Raw genomic sequence first — 12362 nt, forward strand, 5'->3', positions numbered from 1 at the left:
TACTTGTACTGGTGCAATGTTTTCACCCGGGTTTAAGTGCAGCACAAGACTATCACTTTGGGGTCATTTTAGTGTAGGTTTATGGTACTAATTAGGCTCCCCATCATGCAGCCTACCCTGACTAGGCCATTTCGTGTCACATCTCCCAGCAGGGTCACAAAAGGCAATGGAGAACAATTGTGTTATACAACTCCCTCAACTTCTGCAGCAAAGAAGACACTTGGGAGACACTTGCCAGCTTAAAATCCACAGGTCTTTGCCTGAGACTTGTTTAGATAGCACCACGACGGTGCCTCCGACCACTGCCACATTCCCACTGTTTCCGGACACCTCTGCAGGCAGCAGCAGCCAGGTCTGAAGGCTGGGTAAAGGCAGCCAGGAAACTACCATGTCTGTTTTTCTTCTTGTCCTGGGAGGCCTGGATGGTAAAACGTTAAAGAGCTAAAACCGCGTCCCAGCTAGCTTACAGGGGGGAGCGGTGTGACACGCGGCTGCTGCCGAGGGGAACGACTGCCGCAGTTGTCCAGTCGGGGCTTGTTTATAAACTGAGAAGCTCGTCTCGCCGCACGCACACGGCGAGGCCGTAGCTTTGGAGCCGGCTACAGCTGTAGCAGTGTCTCAGCAGCGCTGCTGGGGCCGGGGGCCGAGGCCGAGGGCCAGGCCCAGCGCACTCGAGGGGCTCGACAGAGCCGCCGCCTGGGACCGCTCGCTGCCGGCGTGCCCGGAGACGGCCAGGCAGGGAGGCGGCCGAGCGGCAAGCGCATGTCCCTCGCCGCTTCCTCCGCCGCAGCCCATCCGCTCTGGCACAGACTCGAACCAGTTTCCATGGCAACACCGTAGCGCCTCTCCCGTGCCGCCGGCGGGGCGGAACGCGGAGGGCTCCCCGGGGGCGGCACCGCGCGCTGCCGTTGGGAAGTGCGTCACGGCGTGCGCGCGCCTGCGCTAGGGCGGCGGATTCGAACGGCGGGGGACGGTTGGGCGGGAGCCGTCGGGCCCTTTGTCGGCGGCGGCCGCGGGGGTAGGATGAGGCGTATAGTGCCCCGCACCGCTCTGCGGAAGATGGTAAAGAGCGAGAAGCTGGGGCTTCGTCTGTCGGCGTGCGCCGACCTGCTGGTGAGGACAGAGAGGGGCGGGTGCGCGGCCTGGGGTTGGTGAGGGCAGCTTAGCCTCTCGGTGCTGGCCCTGCAGCATCCAGTCTGCCTTCTGCGGGCACGGGCCGAGGACAGCGCTTGCACCAAGAAGCCGGCTGCGATCCCCAGCCGCTCAGGCAGCGCGGTGAGCTGAAGGGTTGAATCCTCCGGCTCCATGAGTACTGCCTCTCCCGGGGAGCCTGGGGTCGTGGCGCACGGCCGGGAGCAGTTACTCAGGTTGCTATGGTGCAGGTGTACCTAATGAAGAACAGTTAGTCTGTAAATGTTTTATAGCTTGGATGATACAGACCGATGGATTGTGCGAACTGGACTACTTTAGTGTTACTGGGAGTAATAGGATGTCAAGTTACTGTAATTTGTGTTTCCCCAGTGACCTACAGGCAGAGGGAAGGCAGAGTTTTCGGGGAGATAGTTCATTAGTATAATAGAAGGCTAATGAGTAGTGATTGCAGCTTTCTGCTTTGCTGGTGGCAACTGGATTGTCGTTTTCTGACAGTTTGGGGATTCAGGAACAGCCTGATAATAAATGTTGTGTCACTGGGCGTACACACTGAGGTTCAAAGAGTTTAATGTAGACAGGCTGAGAAATAGGAATTTGGATTATGTGGCTGTAACATGTAGGTGTTGTTTAAGAGTTCAAATTCACAGAAATGAATCAACTGGACTGTGGTTAATGAGCTGTTAAAGCATCTAAATTGGTCATATTTTTGTAGAAGGTCATCTAAATAATCTCTGTCCAAAACTAAGTAATGGCAAATGTTGTTCGTAATCTAATGAAGAAATGAGGTGTTGGGATCCTCTTCATAGTTTAAAAGCAGCCGCCATAAAGGTGTAGGGATAGCAGAGCTATACTGAACAAGTTTCAGAAAACTTAGGGCAACAAGGTTGGATTCCTTCTAACCTGCAATAAGGAATCTGTGGCACCAGAAGGGTTTGTCAAATATTACGTGAGTGCAGCAAGGAAACCTGACTTCAAGAGAGCTTGTGGTAGCTGCCATATTGAAAAGAAAATAATACTTGTGCATAAAAAAATACTCTCTGAAGTGACTTAATAGGGTTAACTTACATGACTGTCATGCCCTTTTGTTCTCAAGTGCATGTGATTCTTGGAACGTTAGTGCATACTAAATACCAATGTGGTCCCTGACTTGAATTGTAAGTCCATGTTTCATATGTATATAAAAGTTGTGTCTTGAAACATCATAAAGGTTGGTAACTGGATATATGAAGCTAAATGTAAATATACAAAATTTAAAAATACCTAATGAGATTAATATAAATGAATATAATATTCGCAAGAGAGGATTTACATTTGAATGTAAACAAAGCGTATTTTTGTAGTTCTAATAAAAATATGATCTCTCATTACTTCTTTTACTATCTGCATTTTATGGACTGAGGAGCTGGCTCCTTGCTACCCATGCTGAGACCCACTCAAAGCTTATTCTGGAATGCAGTAGTTAACTAATCAAACTTTATTTCTACAATCATTAATAAAGTTTTTTGTAGTCATTAGTAACAGTCGGTCTGTATTTCCATGGTGATGTTAATTTGGCTTCAAGGTAGTTCAGCTGCCTGAAAAAGGCTGAGTGGGAACCAATAGCCAAGATTTGGAGCGATGTTCCATCTCATCCTTATCTCAGTCATAGTGTTCTATGGGCCACAAAGACAATCAGTGAGTTGAAGAGACTGAAATTAACAAGCAACAGCAATTTGATCTAGCTTAAAGTATGGCTATGTAAATACTCATTCCAATGCAAAGGATAAGAATGAATTCTAATAATGAGGAGGAGGTTTAGATTCTCTCTCCTGGTGATGTCAAGTAAAATGGCCTTTGCTCTTAGGAGGATTAGCTTTTTTTATTTTACCTTTAAACAGGAATGTCCAGGGGTGGTGATTACCTGTGATGTTCTTCAAGTAGGTGTGTGGCTAACAGCTCTTTATCTCTATGAATAAATAATATAACTGGAGTTCTGCTTTGTTTAAAAAAAAAAAGGGGGGGAATTGTAGTCCTATAGTTAGACAAGTAACATTTTTTTAGAGTATCCTTTTTAATGTCTCTTATTCCCTACAAACCTTGTAAGAATTATTAGACTGTGTACTTTAGAAACTTACATAGTAGCTATCTTAACGACAAACGCATTTGTTTTGAGCAAAGTGCTTGTGTCTTCTGCTTCTGCAGGGAAGTTTCTGTGCTAACTTTCTGAATGATCCGTGCATCACATTTAAATCTACACTGGTACTTAGCCAGTACAGTGAGGAGGTCTACCTGCATTGCTTATGACAGATTGTTTTCCTGACCTTTGGCGATTATTTTTCCTCTAAATCGGTGCGTTTTTACATGACATTATTGAAAAGTTTGAAAGACCCAAGAATTCGGACAATTTTTGGTGAATATCTGAATGGAGTTTCTTTTTCACTTTCTAGATTCTTTTGATCAAGTCTCTTTTTGAAATCTGAAGCTTTATCAGAATCTGTTTCCTATGTGTTAACATCTTTTTCTGTGCACAGTGTAACTAACAAATTTCATCAGACTTTCAGATCGAGAAGCTGTTTTTTTGAAGGAGTGTGATAATATCTTTGAGTGAAGGGGTAGGAATAGTGTTTTAAGTTTTTTTCAATACTCTTACAAGTCAGCTATTTACCTCTTTTAAAATAAGAGTTTAAGATTTTAGCACAGTGTTCTGAGGGAAAAAAATCTGAGAACTTTGTTCTAGTTGGAAATTATAAAAGAAAAGCATGAAATCAGCTGCTTGTTCTATGCTAGAAAGGTAGGTTTGTATTTCCATTTCAGAAAAAGCTTGAAGTATTGCATTGAATTACTTCCCCCCCCCCCTTTTTTTTATTTACTGTCAGATAATGCTGAGTAAGTGTACATTGAAGGCAAAATATCACTTTAAAGAATTTTTCTGAAGTTATGGCAGCAAAACAAAATCACGGAACTTGTCCCTGCTGTTCGTTAGTTCTATTGAACAGGTGTATGCCAGTTGCTCTGTGAACAGTGTTGTGAGTTTTTGCAAATATTCTTAGATGTTTACTACCTTTCTTTTATGGGATATAAGCATTCTGTTCTGTAAGGTGGCTTTCACAAGTACTTGAAAACTATTCTTGAATTTTATGCAGAGGGACAATAATACGTAGTAAAGCAATGTCTTTAAACAAATGTGTTATCACTTAAGTACTTGTCAGTAACTATACTGTTCATGTTTTTCAGTCATTCTGTCTTTCATTAGCCTTTCTCAATTGCCTTGGATAATCTGGAATATTTATTAATGTGCGTACTCTATTGTGGAATGTTCTGAATTTAGTTTTGTGACTATAAGTTCAGGGGAAGCTTCTCCGCATGCAGCAATTCACTTTGAAAATAAGAAAATGAAGGTACAGTGATTCTGAGAGAAGATGCAGTTTTTAAAAGCAGTTCTAAAGTTGACACTTGCTTTCAGGTAATTTAGCAGGAGAACTTGAAAGTATGGAAGCTTTTGTTCCGTCTCCCTCTTCTTCCCCAGCTTGCTTCCAGAGATCTAACCTCCATGTTGTTAAGTTCAATAATGAGAATTCTAATGTTGAATACTATTTTAGTGCCACTGTTTGATTCTGTCGGAGGTTATTTCTCTGTGGGTAACTGAGGACTAGTTTAAAAACGGCTTTGATGTTTTACTAAATAGATCTGCAGGAACATCTGCTTTTTGTGCAGTAAATGCTTCCAAACAATGCCAAATATTATGTACATTTATCTATTGCACTCTAGCTTCATTTAGTTCAAGAGATTAAAAAAACCAACAAACTAAATTGCTTGTCATCTGAACACTGAAATACTTTAACAGATTCTTCGTGCTGCAAACCCACTGCCAAAGTATTTCTCATAAATCCTAACTTGTAACTTTCCATGTATCTTTCTAGGCTTTGCAGTTCAGGTATGGGAGAATATCACCTAATTTATATAAATAAAATTCTCATGTGTTTCAGTAGTATTTTTTAACTCTTGATTGAAGTATTTTTGTACACTTTACATAGTAAAGTTAATATTGTGTGAAAGTTCAATTTAGGAAAGTTGCAATTACCGATTTTCAGGTTGGACTATTAAAATAGTTCACATAATGTCTGTATAATGCTAGAGGTCCCTTATTACACAAGGGTGCTTTTGGCTGGCAGTTTTAGTCCAAGTTGGAGCAGTTCCTTGCCTGTTAAAGTTTTTGCTGCTTCTGTACTAGCAGAATAGCATTCTGATTGAACGGAATACTGCCCTACCAGTTCTTTTCATGTAAAAACGTAAAGTCAACTATGAGTTGGGAAAAAATAGATGAAACCTCCTAAGAGCAGAAAATTTCTTGTTCTGGAGAAATTTATGTCAATGCTCCTTCGCATTAGAAAGGGGTAGAAGTCCTTGAACTTGTCTATAGTCCATTTGGTGATAAGGCAGGGATGAATTTGCGGTTCATTAAAAGTCTAGCTGTTTGAAGTCACTGAAAGCTGACCATATTTACTAGTAAGCAAAAGGGCTCCTTATTCTCTGACATTTATGTTACATTTCATTATAAAAAACTGCAATAAAAATCAGATTGAATTTCTGTTTACATCAGTTGTTTGTGTGATTGTATCTAGAGTGTATCATAATCTAAGTATATTAAATTTAAACAATATTTACAATAGTCTTGCAGTAGGGAATGTCTTGGGAATTTGTTAAGACTTGATATGAATGTTACTTTGTTTTCCTGAATACACTTTTCAGGAATTTGGAAGCAGTCTAATATGCAAATCTCTGTCTCAAACAATGAACCTATGAAAAACAAACTTCTTAAACAGTTTGAAACCTTCTTGAGGGTTGGTTTTTTTTTCTTCCCTTTTTTAAAGGTGTATTTGAACTTCTTGCTGTTTCTCCGTCGGCTAGCAGAAGAAGCCAGGACAAATGCTTTTCAGAACAGAAGTAGAATAATTAAGCCTGAGCACATTATAGTGGCAGCAAAGGTAATAGAACATTTCTAATATTTTTATTTTTTGTTTAATGTAAAATGCATTATGACATCATATACAAAAGCTTTCTGTGTTAGGTATGGTTTTCACAACCTGCAGAAATGTAATGTTCTTTAATCCATCCTCGGCATAATTCACTGTTACCAAGGTATCAGATTAGCTGTCCCTATTAAATATAACCCCATTTTTCTTGATTATTCCATGTTTAAATTCATCATTTCAATATTCAGGTAAGTGTATACAGTAGTCTACCAGCAAGCATCCATGGGCTGAAAGCCCAGGGAACAGGCACAAATTCCAAATTTGGAGGATCTTTATTTCAGATGGCACTATATCAAGGAAGCACACTGTCTTAACTTCAGTAACATAAATGAAACTTTATGGGACAAGTGAGAAATAGTTCAGAGAGCTTCAAATATCTTTCTTATGCCTTTGGTTCTTACCTGCTTAGTTTAAAAGATGTTTGAAGTGGATTTTTGCAGCACTGTGTGGGTACTACTTGAACAAACAGATTCTTTGTAGAATCTTCTTTGGGGAGGACTAAGCTGTGCATTGCTGTATGGGTGGTTCAGCATGACAAATTGTTCTATGAATATCTGTGAAGGAGAAATCTTCTGCATTACAGAGGTGGGTAAGTTTTGTGTACGTGCAAAAGAAGGGAAAGAGGAAGGTGTTTGCAGCTTTCTCTAGAAAGAATTGAATAGTGTCAAAGTATGACTGAAATCCTTTTGTATTCTGTAGCTCATTTCACTCACTAGGATATGTCTGCTTTATTTAGGTTTCATGAAAGAACTCAGTCTCTTTAATTTCTCTGTTCAGCTACCTACTACTGCTGGGTAAATTGGAAGAATAAAACTCTATGTTATCTGATATTTGGGTCCTGTGGCTTCTGTTTATCTTTAGTACTTTTTTCCTTCTGGTGAAATCTCTAGTTTGATACTTTCTGTTACTATAGTAACAGAAATACATACAGGATGTGTAGGTTAGCCAAGTGAATGTTGCATTTGGAATCTTAGCATTTGTAATTTCTTTTTAACTGCAATCTTAACATCATTTAGCATTTTTGTGCTCCATTTATCTATTTATTTTTTTAAGATGAGAAGAAAGGCAGAACTGCCTGTATTTAAATATTTTTAACACTTAAATGGGTCCCACTTGGGCTTTGAAGTTCATTTTTCAACTTAAATTCCAAACCAAAAGTTGTCCTTTCAAGGGTCTGGGCATTCTTGATATAGAAAGAAATACAACATTACAAACAAAATTTGAGCACAAATTAGCTGTATAATTGCAAACTTCTTCCCCCCCCGGCCCAATTGTTAGGAGCTTCAAGGAATCTGCTGAGGGCTTGAGAACACCATTGCCATTTGTCAGCATTCATTTTTAAAATAAGCCTTTTATTTTACAGAATCCTTGGTTGTGAATGTTCTATTTAAAAGCAAAATACTTTCTGATATGCCATTTTTCTGTATGGCTTTGCTTTATTTATAACTTTTTCACTGGACTCTTACTCTTGGTGACTCTGCTTGGAAACAAACAGTTTGGCTGGGTGAATCTTTGTTCTGAGTAGCCTAGTATTTTGGGTCTCTTACTGCTGCCTGGATTGTAGTGATAAATATACTTTTTTTCTTTTTGCAGGCTATTTTAAAGAAAAGCAAAGGCTAGAAAACAGACCCCTGGAATTTCAAAGCCTGCTTTAACTTTTTTTTTTCCTTACTGGTGCAAGATCCTGTGACCCAGCTTTTGCAACTGTGGAAGTATATATATATAGTTTTATTGATGTCTATCTCCTGACTCTGAGTATCTTCTTGTTTCTTAAAAAGAAAATAATTTAACAGTGTTACAATGTGTTTGATCTTAGATCCTGTACAAATAGTGAAGTTGGCAAGCATGCCAAGCTACTTCCTCCCTGTTCCAAGTGTCATCCTAACTTGGCAGAGGACTGGAAATGTACAGTATATAAAATAATTTTTAAAATTAAAATCATGTTCTGTTTCTAATGTTTTAAACCAGTTGCTGAACACTTCACTTAATAAATCTTTTGATAAAGATGTAGTTTTATATCAGTTTTACACGCACAGTGAACTATTCTTAAAATAAAGACTTTCTAAAAACATTATGTATTGAGTAGTCCAATTTGTTTAAACATGTTGCTGAGCATATTCTAGAAATTAAGTAAAAAAAGATTGTGTTTTAAATAGTTTTGTAGTCTAAGGAAACTGGAGTGATGCCACAACTTCAAATTTCATATCATGTCCACATACTTTTAAAAATCCTGTACAACCTGGGAAAAGCCATCCTTTTACGACATGTGGAAAGCAAGGATGACTCCTTTACTTAACTCACAGGACTTAGTTCAGTCTGCTTCTTGTAAGGTTGACTAGATTCCTGGTTCTACATTTTCTTCTCTTGGAATCCACAAATAAAGCAGAGAATGTGCATGTGTAGAGGATATTTGGATTTAATAATCTGAGTTATATTCTCAGGAGTAAGAAGATCTGAATAGATATGTATATTTCTTTGTAATTATTGTCCATGATCTAACAAGAATAATAGTGTTGTTATTGCAACACTAGATTTTTTTTTCCTTTATTATAAATGTTTTCTGTTATATTTTCTTGAAATACTTTCTTACGGTCCTGTATAACCATATACCTTTCCTCATTGTACAGTTGTTTGAGTGCCATAGCTTTTTTGGAACTTGTTTTGATGTCCAGTATGAGTTAGGAGTTTTTGATTTGCCTAAGAATAAGATCTGCTCTGAGCTTAATAGAATGTTCTTGTTCTCATGTAGTAGATGGATGATCAGACACCATTGAGGAATGGAGGCAAGGAAGGGTTAAACCAGCCACCCATCTCTTTTTAAAATATTTCATACAGTAGTTTTGGCCTGTATTCATGGTTAAGAAGGTGCTTTTTTTTTTTTCTTAAGCCCTGAGAAGTTTGAGTCAGAATGTGTCTTGCCTTGTGAATGTTTTATAATAGCTGAAGCAGACAGGTATTCAGAAGACCCAAACAGTTTGCCAAGTGTTCAGGTTTCTCTCTTAAACTTTAAATAAATGCTTATGGAAAATTAGGGTGGTTGATGTACCATGGTTAAGCATTCAGAAATATACAATACTATTACATTTTTCTAGTATCTTCTTGAATGTTCACCATAAGGTTAATTATATTCATGTTTGGCAGCTCTTATGTACTCCTTGATGGGTATATATATAAGGTCTCTAACCAGTAATCCTTACTGGGTTTTTAAAACCAAAACTCCTTACAAAATATTGTCTAAATACCCATGAACACTTCCAATTTTCTGTTACTGAATATTTAATGACAAAACATCAAAGCACATAGTTCTGGAAAATGTCTGTTTAAAGTAGATCTGTGGTAGAAGGCCTAATGAAGCTGGGTTCTCTTATTTGAATTCCTGTGCTGACACTTCGCCATTAGAAGGAAACGACAGGAATTATTGAGAGAAGAGTCATGCTGATGCATTATTAAGGCATCTCATCTACTCAACTGTTTCATGAAACCTGGAGAAATTTAGCATTTGGAAACCATTGAGACTAGTGCCTCACTATAGAATTTCTTCTCATTTTAAAGGGTCAAGAGATTTTAGGAAGGAGAGGTACTCAGAGACAATACAATTATGATTCTTCATTTCCTCAGGAAAGTGGGATAGATGGCCTAAAAAATTAAAAGCTCGCTAAGACGTTATCCAGTTTTTCCATTCTCTTCTTTTTGCAGCTTTCCCAGTGTTCTTCCATTTCAGTATGACCATCAAGAAAGAGGGAAAAGTCAAAATGGAGAAAAAAGAACAATGTGGGAAAATTCAGGTGGTCCTTGTCTTGGGTTTTGTTTTTTCATGTAGCTGATATTAGTCGCTGCGCCATTGAGTGGCATCACATGTGATTAAGGCACAAAAAGAGAAGAAAAGTGTTTATCGGTAAGTGGGTGATGATGAGGGAAAACTGTTTTCATTTGTAGGGTGGTGCTGCTGCTGTTTTTGTTTCATGTATAGAGTGATTGATGGGAGAGAACCTGCTGTTTGCCAACTTGACTAAGTCATCTCATGAGGCGTATACACTATTTTAGCTCTCATTGTAACTATTTGCTTGCAGGATAAGTAAAGGGAGAAAGTAGTTGTTAAATGTTTAAAACTAGATTCATAAATAATTTTGGTTTATAGGGCATGTAAGTTTAATATTCCTGAGTGGTATAAATAATCTGATTATTAGGTTTAAAAGTATTTTTTAAAAGTGTGACTATTAAGAATGGTATATCAGTGAAGGTTAGATCTAGGGACAGATCTGGCTGTTCAACTCCTGAAAGAGTCAACAGGAATATCTGAACTTCTATACTTTCATGGGTTAGGGCCAAATAATTACTGTTCTATTTGAATCTAAAATTATGTTGAATCATTAAGTTTGCTGTTTTGATTCAGAAAATCAACAGAGGAGCTAGAGATGACATTTATGCCTTGAAGTTTCATTGTGCTTGTATGTAGAGGAGCGCACAGTTAAACACAGCTAAAAACAATCTTAGGTTGCATAATGCAAATAAGAAATATTCGCTGGTTATAGTGATACAATAAAGGGAAAATATTCAGAAGTATGTATGCTACAATAGGACAGTTCTTTTTCTAGCCATAAGGTGGGGATAGAGCAGAAACTGTCTTTTTCTTTCTTGCAGTAACTTTTTGTTAGAGAATATATTCTGGGTTTTCCTACTCAGAAGTGTACTATAGGTTGTGACACTTTCAGATATTTTTGTTTCTAACAATCCTGCACTGCTGACAGATGTAGGATGATTAATGTTTAAAAAAAATCCCATTCACCCAAAAAAAGCTGATCCATGCTGGGAGGGTAAAAGTTAGGCATGCAAAGCTTTGACAGATCCTGAAGATTTCTCTTTCTTCGAAGCTCAATATTTCAGCATGAGATAGCTTTCTTTGTTATAGGCCCGTAGTTGTTTGTACAGCATAGCCTCATTTTTAGAAACTAGTATGTTCTGCGGGCAGTATTATGTAGGAGGTTTTTGATTAGGACACTTCTCATATAGCAACATTAACTATAAAATATATAGTTTGTATTGGTTGAATTGCTGAGTTGGCATTCCATTAGGCTTTTATCAGCTTAGAACAACTAATGATAGGGCATTGTAACTTCTAAATACATAGGGGTTTGAGGTGACTTATGATTATGAATATATATTTAGAAGGTGTGACTTATATTTCAAATAAAAATGCTAGTTACAGTAAAGAAAATTCTCTTTTCCAGAGCAGCAAGCTATATATAAAATTTAAGTTCTTCAGAGTGTTTCAAAGTGCTGGGTGTAGTTGTTTTTTAGTTCAAAGTGCTCTCTATATGTATTGGAATATAGATTCCTTGATACTTTTAAGGGTACTGTACTTGCAGCTGCTGTGGTAATCTACTTACGTGTGATAAAAAGCATAATAGAACAAATTCCTTACATGTTTGAGTAGTTTCAGTTCTAGGGTGAGAAGATGCCGACAGCATTTTTGTTGTGCTAAATACAGCATTGCAACTTTTTGAGGAAGTTGGTGACAAGTCTCTCTACCTGACAGTTCGTAGTTCTGCAGATGTAGTCAGCTGGAATTCATTCATTTACTGTTTGGTGAACAATGTTGGAGTTATGTCAGTTTCTTTGCAGTCCACATTCATCAAATTCACACAGGCTTTGGTACATAATATTCTCCTGTGAGCTGGGTTATTAGTGTTATCCTGACCAAAGCTCTGAAAGATCTTTTCAGGTCATTTGATACCTGTAAGATCAAGTTTCTTACTAAGAAGGTCACTTTCCTGGGGGAATAATTTGAATGCATTGAGAACCTGGTAGAGCGTAGAAAAATGCCTAAACAGCCCTAAAATTACTTCTGGTTTACAAAAGAAATGCAGACACAGCCTTACTACTGGATAGTAATGTGATTGCAGCAGTTAAATAAAACCAGGGGCACTTCCTACAGGTATGGCTTGCCCTTAACCTCCTAGCGCTAGGTCAGTCAGGCTCTACAGAAACAGACACTCCTATTTTGCTTCCTAAGTGTGTAAAAACAGAGATACATATTTTGGCAATTGAAAATATCCTGAATAAAAAAAATATCAAGTTCAAACTCTTCAAAACATATATAGTAAGAAATAGGGTTGGATTAGCTGGAGATTCTAACCCCTTATATAAGGTGTCGACTGGTGTAATTTTGTTTGGGATAACCTCTGAAGTTGACAGCCT

General features: G+C 38.3%; 1 protein-coding gene across 1 annotated transcript; it reads left to right on the forward strand.

Moving 5' to 3' along the window:
* The first annotated feature begins 925 nt into the window (after positions 1-925).
* On the forward strand, positions 926-8235 carry CENPW (centromere protein W). Its single transcript, XM_005154727.3, has 3 exons — positions 926-1113; positions 6003-6116; positions 7758-8235. Exons 1-3 carry the CDS (start codon positions 1024-1026, stop codon positions 7782-7784), a joined length of 231 nt encoding a protein of 76 aa, XP_005154784.2. The 5' UTR covers positions 926-1023; the 3' UTR covers positions 7785-8235.
* The last annotated feature ends 4127 nt before the right edge of the window (positions 8236-12362 follow it).

Source organism: Melopsittacus undulatus, chromosome 3, assembly GCF_012275295.1.
Source record: "Melopsittacus undulatus isolate bMelUnd1 chromosome 3, bMelUnd1.mat.Z, whole genome shotgun sequence".
Taxonomy (NCBI): domain Eukaryota; kingdom Metazoa; phylum Chordata; class Aves; order Psittaciformes; family Psittaculidae; genus Melopsittacus; species Melopsittacus undulatus.

Excerpts from the sequence above, each read along its gene's own strand:
- CENPW (XM_005154727.3), top strand. The coding sequence starts at position 1,024 with ATGAGGCGTATAGTGCCCCGCACCGCTCTGCGGAAGATGGTAAAGAGC. Across the intron at positions 1,114-6,002 it reads CGGCGTGCGCCGACCTGCTG|GTGTATTTGAACTTCTTGCT; the intron begins GTGAGGACAGAG and ends CCTTTTTTAAAG. Across the intron at positions 6,117-7,757 it reads ACATTATAGTGGCAGCAAAG|GCTATTTTAAAGAAAAGCAA; the intron begins GTAATAGAACAT and ends TTCTTTTTGCAG.